This window comes from Nannobrachium achirus (genome assembly GCF_963921795.1).
Source record: "Nannobrachium achirus genome assembly, chromosome: 19".
NCBI classification, from domain to species: domain Eukaryota; kingdom Metazoa; phylum Chordata; class Actinopteri; order Myctophiformes; family Myctophidae; genus Nannobrachium; species Nannobrachium achirus.
The window spans coordinates 2,903,900-2,931,424 of record NC_137826.1 but is presented as its reverse complement, the minus strand read 5'-3'; the positions used below and the strand labels follow the sequence as shown (position 1 = coordinate 2,931,424).

General features: G+C 42.1%; 1 protein-coding gene across 1 annotated transcript in view; it reads right to left on the bottom strand.

Moving 5' to 3' along the window:
- The window catches only part of LOC308304146 (kelch domain-containing protein 3-like), a gene marked incomplete at both ends in the record, with an annotated part of 59,044 nt that extends 32,002 nt beyond the window's left edge, over positions 1-27,042 (bottom strand). Inside the window, one exon of the mRNA XM_080748706.1 lies at positions 26,139-27,042. Coding sequence (XP_080604832.1) covers positions 26,139-27,042 — 904 coding nt within the window. The remainder of the gene's footprint in view (positions 1-26,138) is intronic.
- Positions 27,043-27,525: the final 483 nt, after the last annotated feature.

Sequence of the window (27,525 nt, the reverse complement as noted above, 5' to 3'; positions counted from 1 at the left end):
AGTGACACGCTGTGAATGTCTGGGAAAGTCTAGAATGAGGAAACATTTTTCAACAGAAACCAAGTATTTTTTTCAAATATATATTTTTAAAGAGTTCCCAGACTTTTTCATGTCATGGACCCCAAATTAATTAATGTATTTGGTCATGGACTCCCAGCTGAAAATAATTTGTGGCGCCCATAATGGAAAAAAGACTCAGCCCTGTGTTATCCTTTTAGCATTATTCATAACTATATATACTATATATACTATATATAACTCTGTACCTTTTATACTGTTGTTATTCAGTCAATCAATCAAACATCTACAAGCTCACAACGCCTTGCATCACGACATGTAGTGAGCTTTTAGATTGTCCATTTTCAAATAGCCGATGCACTAAATGATGGGTTAAAGTTGTTAAACCGAATTCTATGCTTTATCAACTCACATTGCTAGGGGGCCCCCTGGCACTCCCTCAGGGGACCCTATACATACAAATAGTACAAATGGAAATTATGTTCAAATAGAAATTATGAAAAGAGTATCAATTAAAAAATGATTACTTAAAGTATGGTGTCTTACAGTACATGTAGGTACAGTAATAAATGATTTTTACACTTTATGGGCACTTCATGAATGTACTGGTGCAGTTCTAGAAGCTGCATTCAGTCACCACCATCACACAGTTCAGCCGCATATAAACATGAATTCCATGCTTTTGTAAAGGTCTATCTGTATAATTGTATTAATAATGTGAATATTATTCACATGATTATTCACAAGATGATGGTGATAAAAGTATGGAAATATGAAATAAACTATGTTTTGAGCGTTGCTTTGGCGGAGAATAAGTCCTGATTTGTCCTGATTACAACATCTCGAGATGTTGTAATCAGGACAAATTCATTTCAGAGAGGCTCTCCTAAAAACCAACAATACCCATAACAACAATGCAGGCATGTCTAGAACTGCTTATATTTGCATGGCCAAAATGGCCATATTCGTATGGACGTACAGACCCGCAGAGAGACTAGGGATGGGACGATAAGCGATATTATCGTTTATCGTGATAAAAAACACTCACGATAATTGTGGAGATTTAATTTATTGTGATATCGTCCTCCGTCATGCACTGTCTGGGATCAATTCACCTTTTATTTGCCGAGCTGTATGTCTGGTACCACTTAAACCCTCTATAATTGGTAAAAGGTACTTATAATATACATACTTGATTCAGTCTTTTTTTCACTCTCTATCATGTTTAGAACCCAGCAACGGTCTCTGCCTCATATTTTCACCAGGCTTTTCTCTTCGCAGATGAGTAAGCCTGGCTACGCGAGGCTAGTCTGCCACAGGGTCTCCTCCCAGTGGGACGTACATCGAGGACCCTCCTAGAAAGGCGCTCGGCGGGCATCCGTACTAGATGCCCGAACCACCTAAGCTGACTCCTTTCCAAGTGTAGGAGTAGCGGCTCTACTCCAAGTCTCTCTCGGGTGACTGAAGTTCTCACCCTATCTCTAAGGGAGATACCAGCCACCCGTCTGAGGAAACCCATTTCTGCCGCTTGCATCCGCGACCTTATACTTTCGGTCATGACCCACACTTCATGACCATAGGTGAGAGTAGGAACGAAGATTGTTCGGTAGACAGAGAGCTTTGCCTTCCGGCTCAACTCTTTTTTCTTCACAACAGTGCGATTTAGCGACTGCTAAACCGCTCCTGCTGCTCCGATTCTCCGGCTGATCTCCTTCTCCGTCTTTCCCTTTCTCTCATTCGTGAACAAGATCCCGAGATACATTTTCATATCGTCCCATCCCTAAGAGAGACAAGACCACTTGTCTTGAACATTACACAGAAGATCAACCCTATATGAATGTCACCAATAGCACTCCTCCCCGTCAAATGCTGCGCTCAAGGCAGCATATCATCACTTTAATAACGTGGTAAATGATGCAATTCCATAACAATTTTCTCCAAAGTGCTTTAAAACGTGGCTTTCGTTCACCCATTCATCCACACACATTCCCATGAGGACGGCAGTGCGGAAACCAGGCACCAGAGGTGGAAAAAGTACTCACATTTTGTACTAAAAGTATCAATACTGCACTGTAGATGTACTCCGTTACAAGTAAACGTCCAGAATTCAAAATGTACTTGAGTAAAAGTATGAAAATATTGGCATCAAAATGTACTTAAAGTACCAAAAGTAAAAGTACTAAATGTTTGAAAATAGCAGATCTACAAGCTCACAACGCGTCGCGGTGCGACGCGTTGTGAGCTTGTAGATCAGCTATTTTCAAATAGCCTAGGTATACAAATAGGGCTAAAGTGGTTCTTTTATAATATATATATATATATATTATAATATTATAAAAGAACCACTTTAGCCCTATTTGTATACCTAGGCTATTTGAAAATAGCTGATCTGCAGAGTAACTAGTAACTGAAGTTTACAAATAAATGTAGTGGAGTAAAAAGTACAATATTTGCAGCCGAGATGTTGTGGAGTAGAAGTAAAAGTACTGGAAATTGGAAATACTCAAGTAAAGTACAAATAACTCAAAATTTAAAGGAGGACTTTTTTCTCAGAGGAAGGCTGTGGGCAGGTCAGAAACCCATCGTCTTGTGACATCATCGATTGGGAAGCCAAGCTAATAGAAACTGCAGGCTTTCTATTCCTGAAAAGTTGCAATGTTAAAGTGGAAGCCATTGTTCTCGCGGTAATAAAAATCTAAATATATTTTTCAAAAATATTGATACATTTTTTTTTTTTGGGGGGGGGGGGGGGGGGGGGGGGGTGGAAATGATGATGTCACAAGACGATGGATTCGGAACTTCCACAGCTCTCCTACGAGACTTGGACCGAGTAGATTATTTTTTTGCTATTTTATCATGAACATTAGTGAGGTCGAGGACCTATTATATGAAGATAGGTTGAAAAGTGGTGAAGTCCTCCTTTAAGTACATTACTTAAGTAAAATGTACTTAGTTTACTTTACACCACCTGCCAGGCACGCACGGCACCGAAACCTGCTCATCGGGAGCAGTCAGGGGCCGAGTGTCTTGCTTAAGGACACGTGGATTAGAGTTCTCAGTCGCCATGACTGATCTCAGTTGTTTGGATGGCATAGAGTCAGCTTGTCTTCTATGGAAGCCATGTTGCGCACACCAAATAGCTCACAAGCGCCTGGCAGGAGACGCACTGTTTCACGTCGCTTCACAAATTGGAGATTAAGAACTTGGCCTAACGTGCATTTTCAGCCGTGAGATTTAATTGTGCTTTTAATCCGCGAGGACAGTGTGACACCGGCCAGGCAGGGGTGTTGCACCTCGCAGCGCGGCGCTCAGCTCGTAGATCTGCTATTTTTGAAAAATCTTGAAAGTCTTTGAATATTTCAAATCCTTCTACGTTTTTTCTTTTTTTTTTGTTGAAAAACCTATGTTTCTGTGTCAGTGGTGCTCAAAAACTTTTCATGTGAAGGACCCCCAGAATGATATGTATTTGGACCCTGACCCCCATCTCAAATATTTAGTTCCAGGGACCCCCAGAAAAAAACACATATAGGCCTATTCAAAGATTTGCACACATTTTCACGACTTTTCAAAAATAGCAGATCTACAAGCTCGCAGCGTGGCACTCGGTGCCGCGCTGTGAGCTTGTATATCTGCCTTTTTTTTCAATAGCTAAAGTATAAAATAATTAAGGCCCCTCCACCTCGGCCCCCATAGTCCCACTTCCCCCCCCCCCCCCCCCCCCCTTGTGACACCCCTGTGGCAGGAGGATCGAACCGGGGATTCTGATTCCAAGACGGTCACTCGACTTCAGGCCACCGCCGCCCCCTGGTAGTGAAAGGACAAACACAATATATTGCCAACCGCGCTAATCAATACTTCATGACTTCACATTACCCGGCAAAAAAAAAAAAAAAAAAAAAAAAAAGAGGCAATGTTCAATAGCAAAAATGTCCTGCTTTCATATGATAGTACAATCTCTCTTCGCTCGGGCATAGAATGTAACCTTGTGAAATATTTTCTATTAGCCCCGCTGACAAGTCCACGGACAATTCAAACTGTGTCTTTATCCTGGTCCTCAGAGATGCCAGGCACGGCGGTGGCCTTTCGTTGACCTTCGAGGCACACGCCGTGGTCTGCCTCACCGGAGTAAACAGCGGGCAGTCAATTTTAATATGCCTTGTTTTCAGGTTGTTGTTTGTATATATTTCTTTCCGATAGGTCACACGGACTGGTGGGTGTTAAGCCAATAATTGGAAAGGCTTTTTTTTCCCTTTGCGCTCAAAAGGATGCAGAAGTTTAATTGTCATTTGCCTTTTGTATACACAGGGGAACTTTTGGGGTACTTTCAGGTAGCCCGCATACTGACAAGTATAGACAACAAAACGGCAGAGGTTTTATAGCATTCACAGTGTCACAAAGCAGTTCCACAGAACTGTGTAGGATTATGCAATAGACAGCATAGACAACACGGTTCAGCATTCTATCGTAAATGCAGAAATCATGGTTAAAGGGGTCCCTGGCTAATACGACAAATATGCCTTAATACATTATAATTGTCCTCTATAACTAAAATGTAAAATTCAAAACACCTTAAATATTTTATTTCTTAGGGGAAATGCCTGTTGCAAGTTGATGATGTCATAAAACTATGTGTGATCTATCTCTATGGAATGTATGGCATGCACGTGAAAATGAAAACAAACGTAATACTTCCTATAGTTAATATGAGCATCAAATCAATATTTCAAAAGTGTGTCTTTTTTTTTGCACATGCATGCCACAAATTCCATAGGGATAGACCACACGACACATGACATCATCAACTTGCGACGGGCATTTCCTCTATTGAGTGAAAGATTAGCTATTTCTAGATGAAATACAACATTTAACTCTTATACTGCTTTGGACGTTCCTGTTCACCCCAATTCTAGAGAGTGAGCCGCGCCAATACGGCCGTTCGTTCGTTTACCTTGTTGATGTCCTTAAGCTGATGAGGGGTCGCGCCGCCGTGTACTGTAATCACATGGCGAGCAGTGATGGTCTTAAAAATCCATTATGCGTTAACATCAACGGAGACCAATTCTCTTCCATGTTGATTTTCTCTGGCCCTGGGGCTTTGTGGCCAATGTGTGTTCCCAATCTATGGCAAGACGGAACGGCCAAATTCACATTAATGGCATTACGCCGCCCTCTGCTGCCTGGTCTGTGAAAGTGCAGACCAGGCTGGCATGAAAGGCAAAAAAAAAAAAAAAAAGTCTATCAATCTACTATAACGTTGCAAAGGTAAGCCGCTTTTTGATGGCACCAGACCCAATAAATAAATAAATAATCTGGCAGTATAAGAGTTAAGGTGTTTTTAATTTTACAGTGTAGTAATAGAGAACAATTGTATTAAGGCATATTTGTCGTATAAGCCAGGGATCCTTTTAAATATTGTAGCATATGGTGGAGCAAAGGCTTCCCAAGAGGGTAAATTGACATCATATAGAACTAAAGGGGTGACAGGCATAAAGTTATAATAAGTGGTGACAGGTGGCCAGTAACCCAGGACTGTGTAAGTTGTGAGTTGCAGACATCAGGAATCAAGGAAGCTATGGTGCAACATAGGGGTTAAACTTTGGGGGATTTATGCTTCTCCCTATGGGCAGAAGTGAAAGCACCAAGCCCCTGGGGGCACCCTGAAACCAAATGGACATGGTGGCCGTTTTGAGGTACTGCAGTTGGGTCTACTCACATGAACGCGCGTCTAGGCTTCTTTGTATTGACGCGCGTTCATACCGGAAGTGCTCGTTCATGAAGCGCGTCCATGAACACAAATTATGACGCAAAACGCGCCACAGTGGCCCCACTACGTCACGGTTTTACTAGCCGGAAGGAGGGGTGAAAACGCCTCATGCGCTGGGTGAGCAACTCAATGCAAGTGGACGGGCGGGGATATCTGGTGTCCTCTCTATTCTTATTATAACTCTATGGAAAGCACCTTTGGAGATGCATTATACACACCAAATCATCATGACATCACCACAACCCAAAAGCCTTCTGGGTAGATAAGGTAGACGGCTGGAGCAGTATTATTCATCACTAACCTTGTTTCTGGAAGAACAGGGCATTATTGTTAATGTTGTTGACTATTAGAAATATATTATTTTGTAATACAGTATCCACAGTTGACAAACTAGACATAGCTACAGTAAAGGTCGTTGCACACTGCAGCGTTTTTTCGGCCGAATATAGGAGCGAATTTCGGAGCGTGCATGTAAATAAAGAAATCAACCTCACGTTACGTCAATCACGTTTGCGCTGCCCCCTTCGTATTTCTTTTTGGACCACTGGGTCCCTTGCTCTCGCTCTCGCTCTCTCTCTCTCTCTCTCTCTCTCTCTCTCTCTCCTTGCCCTGAAAAAATGCATTTACGCAACGAAAAAAACGCAGCAAATACTGTAGGGCTCTCACTAATTTTGGGAGCCAAATTACAGGCTATAGTAGGGAATATCAAAAAGCTTTTGGCGCCCACACATGACTCTTGAGATCACAAGTACCTAATTTGGTGAAGATTGGCTGAGTGTCTTTCTTGGCATACCGGCTGTGTGCACATTAAAGAAATTGCCGCTAATCGGTCCAGCATTTTGCTAGATTAGCTCACGCACGCACGTACGCACACACACACACGCACGCACGCACGCACACACACACACACACACACACACACACACACACACACACACACACACACACACACACACACACACACACACACACACACAGAAATATGATCATAGTAAAATGTGATTTTCTCTTATAGAGAGATGACACCTATAACTGCACTCAAAGTCACTGACACTGGTTATTTTTAGACCAATACTTATGAAGGTTATTAATTGCTCAATTTAATTTCCATCAAATTATTCCGGCCACCAGTGATGATGAGTAGGCACCGCCTTAGGGCGTGATAGACATTTTGATATTATTCAGGGCATTGGAGTGCACGGCACAGGATCAGTGCACAGGGAGGAGAGGACAAGCAAATTCAGCCATGTCAGTAAAACAGGTGCCAACTAATCTGCTAAGGATCTACGGAACAAAGTGAGGCATGGTCAGAATGCCTGTCCAGTGGGTTGGCACTCTGGGCTATACATTGTTGTTGCTCAGGTCATGTACGCCTACTCACTCACTCATTTCATTTGTTGGAGAAGTGGCGACACTACGGAGAACACTGCTCTCGTTTCCGCAGTGGTGGAAAAAAAGTACTCACATTCGTCTTATGTCTGTCCTCATTAGTATGAACTTTGCCCTAGTGGCGTGCTATGTTTCTTTAGTACAACATTGCGTGGCCGGAGTTATGTTTCATTAGTACAACGGTGCGTGACCGGAGTTATGTTTCATTAGTATAACGGTGCATTGCCGGATTTTTGAATTATAAAAACAGGAACAGATTGAGAAGGCCATTGTCGCGCAGCCTAGACACACACACACACACACACACACACACACACACACACACACACACACACACACACACACACACACACACACACACAGCTGCTCAAATCCACTGCTCCAATTCGAACCGATGGTTTGATTTTTGGAGCGGTGAAAGTGCTCCCAATAGACAGGTATATCCGTGGGTATGTGGCTGGCCTGCTGTCCGTGTCTGTAGCACACAGAATGTAAAAATATAGATCTAGAACAGAATCAAAAACATAGATCTAGAACATATCAAATCAAAAACATAGATCTAGAACATATATAATCAAAAACATAGATCTAGAACATATAGAATCAAAAACATAGATCTAGAACACACAGAATCAAAAACATAGATCTAGAACACATAGAATCAAAAACAGATCTAAAACACAGAATCAAAAACATAGATCTAGTACAGTACTGTACGGTACGGTACGGTACGGTACGGTACAGTACAGTACAGTACATTACGGTACAGTAAGGCACAGTACAGTCAGGTCAGTACTGTACTTTTCTGACAGACAGGAACATATTGAGAAGGGCACTATTGTGCTGACTAGACACACACACACACACACACACACACACACACACACACACACACACACACACACACACACACACACACACACACACACACACACACACACACACACAGGGTATAGCTGTTCAGATTCACCGCTCCACTTCGAACCGAGATTTGATTTTTTACTTTTTTACTACTTTTTCTCAACCCACAGGTTGAGAACCACTGCTTTACACCACTGTATTTCCGGTCCCATCCTAATTTACAGTACACTTTAAGACCGAATAAGACATAATAAAGCCATAATAAGAAATAATGTGTTGGTAATTAGAACTAATATGTTTTATTAGGCAGAAACAAAGACAGAATAGCAGAAAGAGCGGATACATTCTCTGGCACCGGCACCTGCCGTGGCAGGTACCGCCGCACGACTGGCAGTTCGAACGGCAGTCGCACTGCATCGCCGCCGATAGGCCTGGCAGTTCGACCGGCAGTCCCGGCAGTTGGACCGGCGGCCGCCGCACGGACTGGCAGGTCCCGTCGCGGTAAACTGGCGGTCCGTGCAGTGGTGGCTGCCGCGGCAGTTACCAGCGATGCCGGTCCTACCTACAGTTCTGTGCGGCGGCCGCCGGTCCTATCGCCGGACGATGCAGCACGACTGATGGTCGAACTGACGGTCGGCAGGTGCCGGTACCAGAAAATGTATTCGCTCTTTCTGCTATTCTGCCTTTGTTTCTGTCTAATAAAACATATTAGTTCTAATTACCAACACATTATTTCTTATTATGGCTTTATTATGTCTTATTCTGTCTTAAAGTGTACTGTAAATTAGGATGGGACCGTGTTTCCATTGGTTATGAGAGAACTGCAAACGTTGCCAAATCCTGCCGCAGCAGACTGTAACCCTCACCCAGGGTTTTATTTGGTTGTATTTATCTATCATAACACGGAGAGAAGTTGAACCGTTGCTTTTTTTTGTAAGAGAACGTCAGTTTGTTTGCCAATGTTTTGTGTCAGCGTGTTGACCTCCTGCGAGGGTAATGACATTTCCTAAACTTGGCTCCACAATTACACAGCAAATGTCTCAAATGTTTGAAGATTATTTCAGTAAAAAACCCCGCAAGGGCCCGAAGGATCAGGATATCGTCACTGTCGGGCAGAAACCTTGTATCTCCAAGTTTCAAATTTGTAATTCTTTTCGCAAAGTAAAGCACTGCTTCACGGCCATCGCACAAAATTGGTGAAAACAGCCGATCTACAAGCACACAACGGCTCGCGGTGCGAGGCGTTGTGTGCTTGTAGATCGGTTTTGGACATACAAGTTTCCACCCGACAACGACGATATGTAAAATGCTAAAATGGTTCTGCAGTCGACTCATTTGGATAAAGGATTTTTTGTTAATGGAGTTCTGAGGTCCAGTCCAGTCATGAATACATCTATCATTTGGTCTCGCTAACTAGCAATTGCACAATTGCCAGTAGGCTATTAGTGGTAGAGAAGCTGAAAGCTTCAGCGTTGCCCAGAAGCATTCATGCCTTCTCCTCTTCCCAAAATGGATGCATTGCAATCTGGTGGCTCTGCATGTAAGCCAGCTTGATGTCTGTGTGAAGCAGTTTGTTTGTAAAATAGGATTCGCATATCTTGAAGACAAAATTGTTTGTTGGCTAAGACGACCGCACAATTGTGACCACGAATTCTGAGCAATATTCCTAGAGTATGCAGCTGATGTCTGTGAAATACAGGCCAATATGAAACCTTTCTTATCAGTCCTAAAAATGAGTTGTGTGATGTCCATCCGTGTGTCTCTCTGTGTACAACTAATCTCGGACACGGCAAAGGAAGACACTATGCAAAATAAATATTGCCCTCATGGTAGGTTGTACATTGAATAAATATATTATAATAACTTTTTACAAGACTCGTAAAACATTTTCAGGAAACTTTTCAGAATTTCAGGATGTTTTCATATAAATATGATGGTAGCCTTGATTCACTGTCAGAGTAAAGTCTGAAATATTACTATTTTACCCTTGAGAAAAGCCATGCAGTACAACTTAATATAAAAGAGAGTTTTATGCTCAGTACCCTGCATGAAACACGTATAAATGGCCTTGTAAACCACATGTGAATACTACACTGACCTTAACTTCTTCAATAATAATAATACAAAAACAAACATGCACAGAATAGGAGATGAAGGTTTTCATGGAAACATTACTTTTGTGGAAAAATACATAAAACACATACATAAATTGCACAGCATCCAAATGTCTTATTCATTGCATTGGTAGGCAGTCACTGGGGCCTCCTAAATCTGTAATGTTTTTGGGGAGTTAAAGTGGAGTGAACTTTAAAACCTCTAACGCTGACATGTATTGGTGGAGGTTTTGACAAATATAATCAAATATAAAGGAGCAGTTCACACACAAAACGGTGTGTGAACTGGGCTGCTGTTGTGGGATTGGAAGCTCTGTGAACTCTGAGTCACAACTGTACTTATTTATTTCTATGAAGAATCTCTTTGCCAGAAATCACTGTCATGATACTGACCATGATACTGACCATGATACTGTCATGATACAGACCATGATACTGACATGATACGGACCATGATATTGACATGATACTGACCATGATACTGACCATGATACTGACATGATACTGACCATGATACTGACCATGATACTGACCATGATACTGTCATGATACTGACCATGATACTGACATGATACTGACCATGATACTGACCATGATACTGATGATACTGACATGATACTGACCATGATACTGACCATGATACTGTCATGATACGGACCATGATACTGACATGATACTGACCATGATACTGACATGATACTGACCATGATACTGATGATACTGACATTATACTGACCATGATACTGACATGATACTGACATGATACTGACCATGATACTGACCATAATACTGACCATGATACTGATGATACTGATGATACTGACATGATACTCAATATGATACTGAACATGATACTGAACATGTTACTGGCATGATACTGACCATGATAATGTCACGATACTGACCATGATACTGACTATGATACTGACCATGATACTGACATGATACTGACCATGATACTGACCATGATACTGACCATGATACTGACATGATACTGACCATGATACCGACCATGATACTGACCATGATACTGTCATGATACTGACCATGATACTGACATGATACTGACCATGATACTGACCATGATACTGATGATACTGACATGATACTGACCATGATACTGTCATGATACGGACCATGATACTGACATGATACTGACCATGATACTGACATGATACTGACCATGATACTGATGATACTGACATTATACTGACCATGATACTGACATGATACTGACATGATACTGACCATGATACTGACCATAATACTGACCATGATACTGATGATACTGATGATACTGACATGATACTCAATATGATACTGAACATGATACTGAACATGTTACTGGCATGATACTGACCATGATAATGTCACGATACTGACCATGATAGTGACTATGATACTGACCATGATACTGACATGATACTGACCATGATACTGACTATGATACTGACCATGATACCGACATGATACTGACCATGATACTGACCATGATACTGTCATGATACTGACCATGATACTGACCATGATAATGTCATCATGATACTGACCATGATACTAACATGATACTAACCATGATACTGACATGATACTGACCATGATACTCAATATGACACTGACCATGATACTAACCAGATACCGATCATGATACTGACATGATACTGACCATGATACTGACATGATACTGACCATGATACTCAATATGATACTGACATGATACTGACCATGATACTGAACATGATACTGACCATGATACTGTCATGATACTGTCATGATACTGACCATGATACTGACCATGATACTGACCATGATACTGACATGATACTGACCATGATACTAACCATGATACTGACATGATACTGACCATGATACTCAATATGATACTGACATGATACTGACCATGATACTGACCATGATACTCAATATGACACTGACCACGATACTAACCAGATACCGACCATGATACTGACATGATACTGACCATGATACTGACATGATACTGACCATGATACTCAATATGATACTGACATGATACTGACCATGATACTGACCATGATACTCAATATGACACTGACCATGATACTAACCAGATACCGACCATGATACTGACATGATACTGACCATGATACTCAATATGATACTGACATGATACTGACCATGATAATGACATGATACTGACCATGGTACTGACATGATACTGACCATGATAATGACATGATACTGACCATGATACTGACATGATACTGACCATGATACTGACATGATACTGACATGATACTGACCATGATACTGACATGATACTGACCATGATACTGACATGATACTGACCATGATAATTACCATGATACCGCCCATGATACTGACATGACACTGACATGATACTGACCATGATAGTGACCATGATACTGACCATGATACTGACATGATACTGACCATGATACTAACCATGATACTGACCATGATACTGTCATGATACGGACCATGATACTGACATGATGCTGACATGATACTGACCATGATAATTACCCATGATACTAACCATGATACTAACTATGATACTGACCATGATACTAACCATACCATAATACTGACATTGAGGACATACCGGAAATAGTTGAAAAATATTTAACCAATGAAAAGTATTAACACAAGCTTGTGATGTCAATACACTATTTTTCCATTTCCTAAAAAGTAATGCTTTTGGAGGGTTTCCGCCCGAGGGCGATGATGATGTGACATTATATGGGTGAAAGCTGGCATGGTGGGTGGTACATCTCCAGCTGGCTCTGCTGCAGCACTGTGCACATCAGGGGTGTCACACCAAATTCTGGGCCCTGGGGACAAGGAATCACTGCGGGCCCCCCATGAATGTTCTTCATAGGGGGGGGGGGGGTTAACCCATTTAGACTGGGAACGCATTATTGCACATTATTTTGTGCTTTAGCTATTGACAAATAGCAGATACAAGCTCACAGCGCAGCACCGAGTGCCGTGCTGCGAGCTTGTAGATCGTGAAAATCGAGCTTGTAGATCGTTAACCCATTTAGACTGGGAACGCATTATTGCACATTATTTTGTGCTTTAGCTATTGACAAATAGCAGATACAAGCTCACAGCGCAGCACCGAGTGCCGCGCTGCGAGCTTGTAGATCGTGAAAATCTTTGAATTCTGTCAGTGCTGCTCAAACCTTTTCATGTGCAGGACCCCCAAAATGATATGTATTTGGCCCACGGACCCCATGATACTGACATGATACTGACCATGATACTGACCATAATACTGACCATGATACTGATGATACTGATGATACTGACATGATACTCAATATGATACTGAACATGATACTGAACATGTTACTGGCATGATACTGACCATGATAATGTCACGATACTGACCATGATACTGACTATGATACTGACCATGATACTGACATGATACTGACCATGATACTGACCATGATACTGACCATGATACTGACATGATACTGACCATGATACTGACCATGATACTGACCATGATACTGTCATGATACTGACCATGATACTGACATGATACTGACCATGATACTGACCATGATACTGATGATACTGACATGATACTGACCATGATACTGACCATGATACTGTCATGATACGGACCATGATACTGACATGATACTGACCATGATACTGACATGATACTGACCATGATACTGATGATACTGACATTATACTGACCATGATACTGACATGATACTGACATGATACTGACCATGATACTGACCATAATACTGACCATGATAATTACCCATGATACTAACCATGATACTAACTATGATACTGACCATGATACTAACCATACCATAATACTGACATTGAGGACATACCGGAAATAGTTGAAAAATATTTAACCAATGAAAAGTATTAACACAAGCTTGTGATGTCAATACACTATTTTTCCATTTCCTAAAAAGTAATGCTTTTGGAGGGTTTCTGCCCGAGGGCGATGATGATGTGACATTATATGGGTGAAAGCTGGCATGGTGGGTGGTACATCTCCAGCTGGCTCTGCTGCAGCACTGTGCACATCAGGGGTGTCACACCAAATTCTGGGCCCTGGGTACAAATAGCAGATACAAGCTCACAGCGCAGCACCGAGTGCCGTGCTGCGAGCTTGTAGATCGTGAAAATCGAGCTTGTAGATCGTTAACCCATTTAGACTGGGAACGCATTATTGCACATTATTTTGTGCTTTAGCTATTGACAAATAGCAGATACAAGCTCACAGCGCAGCACCGAGTGCCGCGCTGCGAGCTTGTAGATCGTGAAAATCTTTGAATTCTGTCAGTGCTGCTCAAACCTTTTCATGTGCAGGACCCCCAAAATGATATGTATTTGGCCCACGGACCCCCATCTCAAAATATTTTGTTCCAGGGCCCCCCCCCCCCCCCCAGAAGCAAATTTGAGTTACAAACGTTCGCTTGAAAATACATATATTCAAAGATTTGCACACATTTTCACGACTTTTCAACAATAGCAGATCTACAAGCTCGCAGCGCGCCACGCTGTGAGCTTGTATATCTGCTATTTTTCAATAGCTTAATTATAAAATAATTAAGGCCCCACCTTGGGCCCTAGTAACTCAGTCCCACTCCCCCCCCCCCCCCCCCCCCTTGTGACTCCCCTGGTGCACATAGAGGCTGGCTGAACAGAGCCAGGCATGTAAATAGGGCCGCTCTGTGAAGTAGGGGTGTAGCGATACATTTAATAGCGATATGATACGCATCACGATACATGGTTGACGATACGATACATGGACGATATTGGTTCATTCATCGCGATACGATACGATAGCTCTGTTCTCATAACTCATTATCATATCTGCTGGTCATTACGTCACGACTGCCATACTCCAATCAAAGCTCTCAACAGGGAAGGCTCCTTTAAATACGGCTTGCTTTCTCTACCCATGCTTGGTTTCCGAAGCTTGGGAATCATTCGCTGCTTGCTGCCTCCTCCACCCCAGCCTCCACCTTTGCACGACCAGTCTGGCTAAGCTCAAATACTTGTGATTGTCTATTTAAGTTATATGTCAATGTTGTTAAGCTCAAATACTGTGATTTTGACTAAGTTTGCATGTCAATGTTGTTAAGCTCAATACTGATTTTTACTAAGATACATGTCAATGTTAAGCTCAAATACTGTGATTTTGACTAAGTTACATGTCAATCTATTGCTATTATTCTGCTTTTGTATCCCTATGGGAGGTATTGCTCAGCGTTCCCTGATTTTGTTTAGCATGCTCAGAAAAGCTTGCACAAAATTCAGGGAACAACTCCAAACGCAGAGCCCTTCAAACGCCAAGATTAACTGTATTCCATGTATGCAATAAATGGTTAATTCTGCTTGACGTGAATGTCATTTATGCAATAAATGGTTAGATCTACTTGACGTGAATGTTCCTGACTAAAATGGACATTATATTTCAATACATACTGTATGAACAAACCTGAATCTAGACATGAACAAAGAGATAACACACATTTAACGATAGATCAAGAGTAGCTATATGGCTAAATACAAGGCACAAATACTTTCCATACAATCGATTGTTTGCATTGCAAAACGATTCGATACCGATTATCCGCATTGTAAAACGATACGATAAGATACAAAGCCAAACAATACGATATTTTGCGTTTGCATATCGATGTAGTAGATCATTGCAAATTAAAATCGATTTTTCGATTCAGTTACTATATCGTTACACCCCTGCTGTGAAGTGAATGGATGTGTAGTTGGCACTGATGGGCTGACAGTCAGCTGATCTGTGCAGCAATGCAAGGCTTCATGTTCTGTTCTGCCTCCAGCTATATATGCTACTGTAGCCTAATAACAGTGGTTCTCAACATTCTTGTTGAGCTCTGGACCACAAGCATATTTCCTCAAGGACCACCCCGCCTCTCCACAAGCAGTGGTGTAAAGTAACTAAGTACATTTCACAAGCGTAATTTGATTGTTTTTGGGTTTTAAAAACCCAAGGGCCCCCCCTAGTGGCGAAAATAAATTGTGTTTTTAATAGGCCTAAATAAAAATAGACGCCCAATGCGCCCATATCTACATACATTCATACTAGGATATTATATGTATTTAGTCATTTCCAATATATTAGGGGTAATCATTGTAGTTTGCGCAAAGACAACAAACCCGGCCCCCTTTGATCAGGGCCCCCTTGATCCGAAAACCCATGGGGAATAAGGTCTAATTTCGCCACTGGTACATTTACTTAAGTACCGTACTTAAATAACAACTTTGGTTTTGGATTGTAATTAGAGAAAAGATAAGATGAGTGTTAAAATGTTTTAATTTACTTCTTTCTATTGTTTCAGTGATTTTAAGGACTTTGATTTCAGCGCATGGGGGCATGTATGCAAGTGCCTAAATGTGTCTTTTTAGACACAATAAGCCGGCAATTTTTTTTTTTGTAACCCATTTTCACGCAGTGCCAATTGCCTACAGTATGTAATCCTGGGCTCTGCTCTCCCTCTGCCGCGCCTGGGGAGACAACAGACTGACCTCATGCTTCCTTCAATGCATGAGGAGTCCAAGTTGCTTCTTTTCACCTGACAGTGGAGATTTCCCTGGTTTGGACGTAGGGCGTGGAAGGAACACGTTATTCCAACCAGTTCCTTTCCCCTCCATCAGGCGCCCCGGCTGGCCAGGGGGAGGCATTATTGAGACCAGGATTACTGCATGTTTTTGTGAGGGTATCAACCCTAGGAGACACGGGGAGAACATGCAAACTCCACACAGAAAGGCCCTATCGCCAACCCCACCTAGGGTGTGGGCGCTGATGACGCGGAGGGAGGAACACGCCGCCAGTGCCCACAGCGTCCCCGGGCGGGAATCGAACCCAGGACCTTCTAGCTGTGAGGCGAAGCACTAACCACAGCACTTTAAGTAAATTGTTATACCAATACTTTTGTACTTTAACTCTAAGTACATTTTGAAATCTGGACTTTTACTTGTTAGGGTGCCCTCACACCAAAATACCTATGAGAGTGGAATCCGCGTTCCGCCAATGCATTTCAATGAGAATGAAGCGGTTTCATGCCAGCAGAGGATTTCTGCAAAAAACGCTCCCTTATCATTGAAATGCATTGGCGGAATGCGGATTCCACTCTCATAGGTATTTTGGTGTGAGGGCACCCTAACAGAGTATTTCCACATTGCAGTATTGATACTTTTACTTGGGCCTAAGTATAAAATGTGAGTACACTTTCCACCAACAGTGGTTCTCATCCTTCTTTTTGAGCTTTCAGCACATTTTGAACAATCCTCAATTTTTACTTATAGTCACGTGCCGGTGTCGCACACTGACAATATCCAATATATAGTAAAGCTCAAAATGCGACACATTGCGGCATGTTTTGAGCCTTTACGGCTATTTTCCCCTCTCGTGGTACCACAAAGTATACATTATAGGGCTTAAGTGGTTAAAGAAAAAGGTTTGTCTGCCTTGCCCATTATGTTCAAGAATAATACATGGTTTTACCCAAGCCTTCCCAGTGTTTGTCTATCTTTTTGTACTTTCTGTTCCTCTTCCAGGAATCAATTATACATCTGTTGTGAATCCGTAGCTGCTTCACTCACACTGATGTGACTTTTGCTTGGCTTTTGGTGGAGTTTAATGGGATTCAGCATTGTGGGTCACGTGTTCCTTCCCACGCAACACGCACAACCTTTTGGGGCTGAGCAATGCATCTTAGACCCACACAAATTAATGTGGAAATTGACAATAAGACTTTGTCTGCACTTTCAAATGACTGTCATGGTCCTTGCCCGAGAAGTCATCGAATAATTATCCTTTTTTTTTTTTGTCCAAGATCCTCGTTCTACGGCCATGACATTTCAGCTGTTATGGGAGTCATAAAGACCTCATTCAATTCTTTGTCCATTTTCTATAAAGAACCGGGTGATGCGGCAGACCTTCAACAACACCTCTGTGTCCCCAATAAAGTCACAGCAGAGAGAAAGATCTATACGCTCACCTCCCCCGATTCAATACACAATCTGTGATGGGACACGCGTATATTGGATGATCCCAATGACATTCCAGTACAGTAACTGGCTTCGAGAAGTAATTCATCGTTAGATCAAATGCTTTGTATAGGCAAAGTAAATGCCCTCGGTTTAGACAGTTAGACTGCATGGGCTCTCAAAAGTGTTCCTTTCAAAGACTCCATTAAAGAGAAATGTGAAGCAGCTCGAATGCACATTCCTTCCAGCATGATCAAATATACAAAACGCAAAGTTTCAGTATGTACTGTATGCATTCGTCTTTCAACAACTGGACAGAATGCAATAAACAATAATGCACAACAATAGGAAGGCTGGTTAAAGCCGAAACACGTGGGTTATCCCATTTTTTAACATTTTTCAAATATGAACTATAGCCACTATGAATTAAAGGCTTTCTAACTTTTAAAGAGGAGTGCCTTGGTTTTCCTTTTTTTTCTTTTGAAACAATAACGCAATCTTGACGACCCCCTCTGTTGTAATCATGACCCCCATTAGGAGAAAGAATGAACTCGATGTTTTGGTTTTCATCGACTCCTACACAGAAAGCTTCGCAATAACATCCTTCACACACTAGTGTGTCACGCAGGACTCTTGCTTCTATTTCATCCAATGTCAAACATTCTGCTGCTCAAATTCTCCAGATAATTCCAACCAAAATCAAATAACCAGTAAGACCTGAGGCCGATTCTACAATTGTTTGCTGAAAAAACTTAAGTTGCTATACATCAGTGGTGCTCAAATTGTCAAGAACACCCAAAATGTGCGTGTTCTGTGGTGTTTGCCTCTTCTCCCTGTGCCCCCTAGGGTAGGTACCCTCACAAAAACTTGCAATAATCCTGATCTCTATAACGCCTCCCCCTGGCCAGACAGGGCACCTGATGGAGGGGAAAGGAACTGGCTGGAATAACGTGTTCCTTCCACGTGCTACGTCCTACTGGAGAAACTCCGTTCTGTCAGGTGTTAGGAAGCAGCCTGCTCACTCCTCATGTACTGAAGGAAGCATGAGCTCAGTTCGGGGCCCCATTACAGCTTAGGCATTGGCACCGGGTGAAAAATGGGTTACAATATTTTACAACATTTTTTGCCAAATAGAATAAGATTGGTTTCTACCATATTGCAAAGTTTCATAAAACATGTGAGTCTGCATGTACTGTATGTGTTAGGGGCAAAAGAACAATGCATTTGCATTTTCATTGGATTGCTACAGCGCCACCCTTCGGCCATTGGTTGTGAGTTTCGTGTTTTCACCGTTTGGCATAGCCCTCTACCATACTGCCGAGTTTCGTACAAATCGACTGCATGGTTGAGCCAGAACTGCCAAAATCGTCTGAATAATAATAATAAAACTACCCATTACAATAAGGGACCAATGCCCAGAGGGCTTGGCTTCTTAAATATATATGTGTGGGGAAAAAATAAAACAAAACAATAGTGGCGGTACTAAGTTAAACTACTGGCAGTGTGCACAAGACATTTGGTGCTGATTGGTCTACTCTAGCCCATTGTTTTTCAAAGTCTTTGAGGGGGTTCCAAATGGACCCTTGCAGGTCTGTAATTCGGGAGTCACAGGGTTAGTTGAAATGAAAAGGTTTGAGATTAACTGCGGACAAGCAGAGACACACAGGGTGACCCTCTTCTAGACGGGGGTTGCACTCAGAGCCATGCCATATAGTCAAGGACCCACAAGCCCAAAAGCTCAAGGAATAGGGGTGATACCTGTGATGTCTTGCCGTACTTTTTATTTCTGTTTTATCTATTAGTTTGTTCATTAAGGTTGACAGAATGACAGGCCTGCTCTGCCGGAAACATCGCGAAAAAAAGTTATGGCCATTTGTATACTGTCCCATCAACTTCACTATTCACGATATTCCTGGCCATTCTATGGAGGCTGCCATTTTCCTTTTACAGAGGGCGCTGGAGCATTTTTAAACATCTTTTCACTTCCTCCCAAGTCGAAGAACAAGAGATCCCAAGGAAGTGACAGGGAATTGTCTGTTGCCAGATATTGCCAGAGACAAGCGGCCAGGTCTATGAATAATAAGCCCAATAGAATTAACTAGGTTCAGTTTTACTACTTTACATTTACATTTGAAAATAGCAGATCAGCAAGCTCACAATGTGTCACATTGTGACACATTGTGAGCTTGTATATTTGCTATTTAAAAAATATATTTTAACAACACAAATCTGTGTGGCGGTCCCTGGCACCACATATTTTCAGATGGGGGTCTGCGACTGTGGACAAATCTGTTAATCTGGGGTCCTTGATATGAAAAGATTTGGGAACCACTGGTTTAAAAAATATTAGAAAGTAAGCCCAATAAACAACGACACCAATTGCTTATTATAAGCAGACATGGCAACACCGGTTCATTCAGAGCCAAGAGCCCAGAGCGCCTCTACTGACACTTTAATGCAAGGACACAGGAAACCAAATGATGTTTTTTATTTTCTTTCAGGATATGAACAGGAAGCCGGGGGCGGGGCCAGGAATATCGTGAATACAGGAAATTAAAAATATTAAAAAAATAAAATAAATGTGCTTTAAGTAGCATGTGAGGGGTCAAACTAGGGGTTCTTCATGATTCTGAATCCATTGCAAGCATTTGTTTTGCATGAAAAACATTCCTAGGGCAAAATATCGGCCCCCCAAAGCTGTGAAAAGTGAAGATTCTTTGATGACTCATCACTTTTTACAATTTTGGAGGGCAAAAATTTTGCCCAAGGAATGTTTTTCATGCAAAACAAATGCTTGCAATGGATTCAGAATCATGAAGAACCCCTAGTTTGACCCCTCACATGCTACTTAAAGCACATTTATTTTTTGTATTATTTTCCTGTATAGTGAAGTCGATAGGACAGTGAATATACAAATGGCCATAACTTTTTTTCGTGATGTTTCCGGCAGAGCAGGCCTCTCATTCTGTGGACCTTAATAACCAAACTAATAGATAAAACCGACATAAAAAGTATGGCAGAACATCACAGGTCCTCTCCCATTATCAGGGACTGGGTCCCTGACTAATAGGAACAGCTGTACCCCAGGGTGTCATATTATTTACCTGACAGCGTTAGGCCCCCCTGTACAAGAATCATTGTTTCACAGGAGATGCTATAGGGCAGGCTGTTGTTGGTTTTCACTTGAAATGCATGAGGCAAGAACGAATAGCTGTAAATGAACCTGTAAGGGGAAACAAACAGATAAAATACAGCAAAATAAGGCAATTTAAATTCAGCACGTATAGATGTAAAGCAGGGGAACCTAAATGATGTGTAAACAACAGCGCCGTAATGCCCGGAATTCCAAGCTTTGAGAGAAAACTGTGGTTACTGTGGTCACCCCGCGGGATGCAACTTATTTCTGTCAGAACACAAAGTCAAATGTTTACACATACTGATAAACGGGACATCTGTCTTTTTCATTTTTTTACTTTATTTTCCCTTCCAGGCGGAGCTATACTGAAACTGTACATCGTCGTCAGAATGAAGATGAAGTTGTATTATCCGTTCGCCAGCGTTGCAAGCTGCAGCGACGGCAAACTATCCAGCCTAGCTCTTCTTCCGCCGTGATTAATGGACTTAGATTTCACCTGACAGATGGCAATGAGCAAAGTATGCAAATGCATTTCACTAATACTATTCAATTAAATTACGTTGCACTACTGTTGATTACTCTGCCGCATGTCCATGGCACTGTGACAGACTGGACAATGGGGCTCAGTGCTTCACTGAACACACACACGCACACGCACACACACACACACACACACACACACACACACACACACACACACACACACACACACACACACACACACACACACACACACACACACACACAGGCTCCCCCCGAGCTCAAACATCATTAGGTTTGTTGTCCCGGGTCCGTTTTGATCAACTAAGCATTGCCCGCGTGTATTTCTATTGTCATTGACAACTGATACATTGAGCCCCACCATAAAGAAATATTTATGAATGCCTCTCGTTCAAAGACGCTCTCAGCGGTTTTCCGGAATTACGAGCAGTGGAAATGGCAGCGTAATTTAATTACCTTCCCGGGGTGATTGATCACCACGGGCGAGGCACGCAACGAGGTTAACCCTGTATCATGTGGAGGCAAAGTGGATGTAGTTGCAGCCATTATCTTTAATTTGTATTTATATACTTTTCAACCCATTGATTGCATGCAGACCAGAATGAGGAGCCGCCAGAACTGAGAAGAACTGACAGCGGAGGTTATTTACAGCGCGTAGAGTTTGACTCGCAGCCAGGCCCGGAGGACCAGACATCACTTACCGTGATCGTGTTTGGATTCTCGGATGTGTCATATTGTTGCGGTTCGTCTTGTGATCACTTGACACGAAGACCAGTAGCCTAGCATATTAATAGTTTCGGTCTTCTTTCAGCACGCTGTCAGTTAATTAGGTTATTTTCCCAACACTTTAGAATGGGAAGTTTTCTTAATTAACTTCATAGTTCTAAGAAGTCTCTCAATTCTTAACCCATAGTGCAAAGCAAAGGATTTGGATGAATCGGCCAACAACAAAAGCTCATGAAAAACTTTACTGTGAGCGAGAGGAGGATAATTGGTAGTTGTGTATGTTATCTTCATTATTTATCTTCTTTATTTATCTTCTTTATTTATCTATCAGTCAAGTTCTCCTCAACAGTACAAAGCCGAGGAGGTGCAGTCAAAGGGTACTGTTTCGTAGGAATAGTATTTCTAGTTTGATTTAGTTTGCTAAAATATTTAGTGGACAGTGCACAACTGCTCCGTATAACCTGTAGCTGCCAAGTGAAGGCAGTTTAATAAAACTCCTGGGCTATTATTCCTTTAACAGAAAACACACTCGGAAATGACATATTGAAATGATAGCTACAAATGATATTTCACTTGTCAAAGAAGCAGAGATTCTGTCTCCATGATGTATAAACATCTAGTTACCGTTGGTATAACTGATAATAGTGTCACACATTGATTGCTAATCACGTGTCCGTTCGGGGCTGGCTGGTATTTGATGGGGTGTCAGGGGTAACAGTAAGGCTACTCTGTCACCGACTTAGTTAACGGAAAGCTACTATTGTAGTGTTGGAAAGGCTCAATTAATCATTCCAGGCCCCTCGTCGCTCTCACAACCCTCTCGGAGAGGAAGTTTATACCTTTAGCCAACTTTAATCATTTTCACCAGCAGGCATGTGCACACATAGACATCAAAGGGGGCTTGAGCCCCTGCCCTTTTACCTGTCTGTAACAAAGTGCCCTCTCCAGACCATGAATAGCCTTAGTTCAGTGTGGTTTCAAGCACCGAAAATAACCGACCTCCAAGCTCACAACATGTCGCACTTGGAGGTCGGCTATTTTCAATATTTCCACCAAAATGCCGTTTTAGAAGTTTCAGCCCCTGCCTCTCTAACATTCTCTGCACGTCCCTGCGGCCCTGCACCAAAATTTCACATACAATAATGCCATTTCACTGCTTTTCGCCAATGAGAACAAGGCAGGCCATTTTGGAGGGGGGATGGGGGGATTAATTCCCATGCAATTATGAGCACATTTTTTAAAAAGCTGGATGATAATGGAGGCAATAAATCTGTAGACTACAGTGGCAAGGCATGGTTTGAGCCAAACGTCGTTCTCTAAGGACACAAACAATAATTAAGGAAATGGGAAAAATAAAACAAACTCACATTTAGAAGCATTTTACCCCTTTTCCGGCTCACTGAGTTGTATTACTCAGCAATTCTAGTGTGTACTCAATACTAGACCGAAATTAATACATTACAGAGGAATACATAATACACTGTCCAGCTGGACTGGAATCTATATGCGGAAAAGAGGCATTTGGCAGATGTACAGTGTTACGTAAACGCACTGGCTTCTCACATACAATACCTGCATATGCGTGTTATAGTAGAGAGTGCCAGTGATGGAAGAAGTACTCACATGTTTTACTTAAGTAAAAGTACCAGTAAGACGCCTATATGGAGATATGCTGTGAGAGCCCTAACATGCTTACTCAGTTAATCGTTATGTGAAGTCTTATGATGTCTATCACATCATACACACAATCCCTTCAATACAGTATGGAGATCCAATGTAGGGGGACATAAATGGGCATTCCCATGTGAAGTCCTGTTAGATATGGGATTAATATTGATGACATCAGGGATCTCCATAATATAATATGGGACCCCAAAATCCAGTTTAATTTCCACACAACTCCTCTATGGTATATTTGCGACCCTCCGTCAGTCAGTCTGTCTGTCATGTCACACTTTTGGCACTAGTCTTATCTCCGGCACCGTTGCCGCTATCCATGCCAAACTTTGCACACACACACTCCTTGGCAAGCAAACCACAACCTCCCGCCCTGATTTCTCACATGGCACTCTTCTATTTTTGCAAAACACATTTTTGGACACTGCTCCTACAGATTTTGCCCTAAAATCACACAAAGCGGTACACAGTATCTATCTCTACAGCCATGTCATCAACAAGGATCTGTGATACGTTTTGGCCATCAGCTGGCCTTCATCAGGTGGTAATCATCAATCACTATCTTCCTTATATAGGATAATGAGTCACATCACATGACCATCATGGTTGTCAAGATACCATATAGTGAAAAAATATAGAATATATAGAGAAAATACCATGGAAGCCACCACATTACATTTTTAGGATATTTGTATCAACAAGGATCTGTCCCATTTCCCATATTTCCTCCTGATTGGCTACGATTGCCTTCTAAAGTTTTGTATGCGACCTGACGGTCGCTTATCTCCCGATTAGGCTATGTTTAGTCCAGACCCATTGAAGAGAGTGCTGCGTGCACTAGTATAGACTCACATTTAAGTATGGAAAGAGGAAGTTCTCATTATGTTTGGAACTATGGCCAATAGCAGACGGCTTTGCGAGATCAAAGCATGACGCAACTCTCTCTTCAATGGGTGGGAAAGATTACATTTCAATTCACACAGCATATGAACTTGTAACATTTCAATTCACACAGCATATGAACTTGTAACCTGTAACTCTCAGAAGTAAATTACATGAATTAATTGAGTATAATTGATTGATCGATTGATTAATTATTCATTTTAGTGGGCGCAATGTTTTCTTTTTCTGTTCTTTTTTTTCTTTGTTGTTGTTGTTGTTGTTGTTGTTGTTGTTGTTGTTGTTGTTGTTGTTGTTGTTGTTGTTGTTGTTGTTGTTGGTAGTCATGGCTTTAACCCTGCAAGGCCCGAATTAATTTCTACTGGCCCAAAAGAAATTAAAAAAATCAGATGGTGTTGTAGGAGTCCTAATCACAGGAAAATGTAATGTTAAAAAATTAATAATGTTTTTGTAAGGTTTTATAGCCATAAATCATAAATCATAGATCATGATCTAATTTGCATTTTGGGGATATTTTTCACAATATTAACATATGCACGTGTTCTAGACATTCTAATGATCACGAAAAAAAATATTACAGGCATTTTACTTGTGTTTGAGTGAGGAATAGCTTCAGTTAAAAAATGAGATGTTGTTCGTCCAGACGCTGGAATTTCAACTTCTCTGGGAGGTGTGAATGTCAGCCCCTGTGGGGGGTATTTATATGCAAATATCGTGGCCAATGGCATTGTAATACTAAACAATAGGATTTAATGGTGATGTTAATGTGAAAAAAGAACAGGAAAACTAATTATAACATTTTCTAAAAAATGATTTAAAAAACGTTGCCAAAAAGCAACGCTGGGCCTTGCAGGGTTAAGTTCCCACCTGATGTTGTGTGGGAGTCCAGACTGCTCCAGACCGTACTGAATAACAGATAACTTGCATAGTGCCTTCAGACTAGGACTTACATATAAAATCTGTATGACAGGTTTTAAATAGATGGTGTGTCCAAAGAGGAGGACACGATCACCAACCATGCAATAGCTCAAACCATTTATTGGACGAGAGCCTTTCCCCTTGGCTTTAACCCTTTTCCAGGAGAAGGTCTCTGGATTGTATTTCCAAAGTTCGTTGTACGTCCGCCTCAGACTGAAACCACCGAATATGTACAGCTCTCCGTTGTAGGCAAAGGCTGCGTGACCACGACGTCCTTCTGGAAGGAGCTGTGTGGAAGGCGTGCTCAGCCAGCAGTTGGTCTCCGTGTCAAACACTCTGAGAGAGACTCTGACGCAGTCAACCCGGTCCCTTCCTCCCCCGAATAGAAACATCTTTGTGCCGATGATGGTGGCAGAGTGAAGACATGAAGCAGGCGGTGGGGTACCTCTGGCGTTGATTAAAGACCAGAGCGTTGTCGTGGTGTCCAACTTGTAGACGTCATTAATGTATGTCAGCTGTTCTCCTCCATGGACATACATGACCCTCTCCAAAACGCAGGCTGAGTGGCCGGCCCTCGCCCCTGGAACCGCTCCAGAAACACAGGGCTTGGACCATCTGTGGGTGTCCACATCAAACGCATAAAGAGCGTTGTCCCGCAATTCTCCTGTGAGGATACACGAGTCGTATTCACGTACTAACTTACAATTCACTTTCCCACCCCAGAGGTAGACGGTATCTTCTATCAGCACGGCTGTGTGGGCCCAACGCACAGAGGGGACCTCAACAGGACGTCTTCCTCCTCCTATAGTTACCACCGGGGGCAACTTCTCCCAGTGTAAAGTCACTGTGTCGAAGACGTGCACCTCGATCTGTCCCGTCTCGTAGGTCCTCCCCTCATGAAGCCCTCCAAAGTAGAACACCTTTTCCCTCACTGGCACAGCGGGACAAGCAAACAGTATTTCTCGTCCTGTTTCTGGATGCGCCGTTTCACCTGTCATGAGCACCGCCCAGTGCAACATTATCTCTGTCTGTCTGTCTGTCTGTCTGTCTGTCTGTCTGTCTGTCTGTCTGTCTGTCTGTCTGTCTGTCTGTCTGTCTGTCTGTCTGTCTGTCTCTCTCTCTCTGTCTCTCTTCCTCTCTCTGTATGTATGTCTGCTTGTCTGTCTCTGCACTCCAAGTATTTCTTAGACCTAGTATCCGTCACCAACTCCCAATATCGCGAAATACCTCAATCTCTCGTATGTCTGCAACATCTTATACGCTGATTGGAGCTATGCTCTGATGTCGTAGACATACATGACATGTGTAACAGCACAGATTTGTGCAGGTGTTCTTCTCTCTATACACATTTCTCTTGTAAATTCTGCTTGATCCACTGAATTCCAATTCTGTTTTCAGGTCAAAACATTTCTCATGCTAACGACAAGATAACCATAACTAGAAAGATGCAATTGGAAATTGAAAGTGTGGTTGCCTTGAGGCGAGTCACACTTGAAAATATC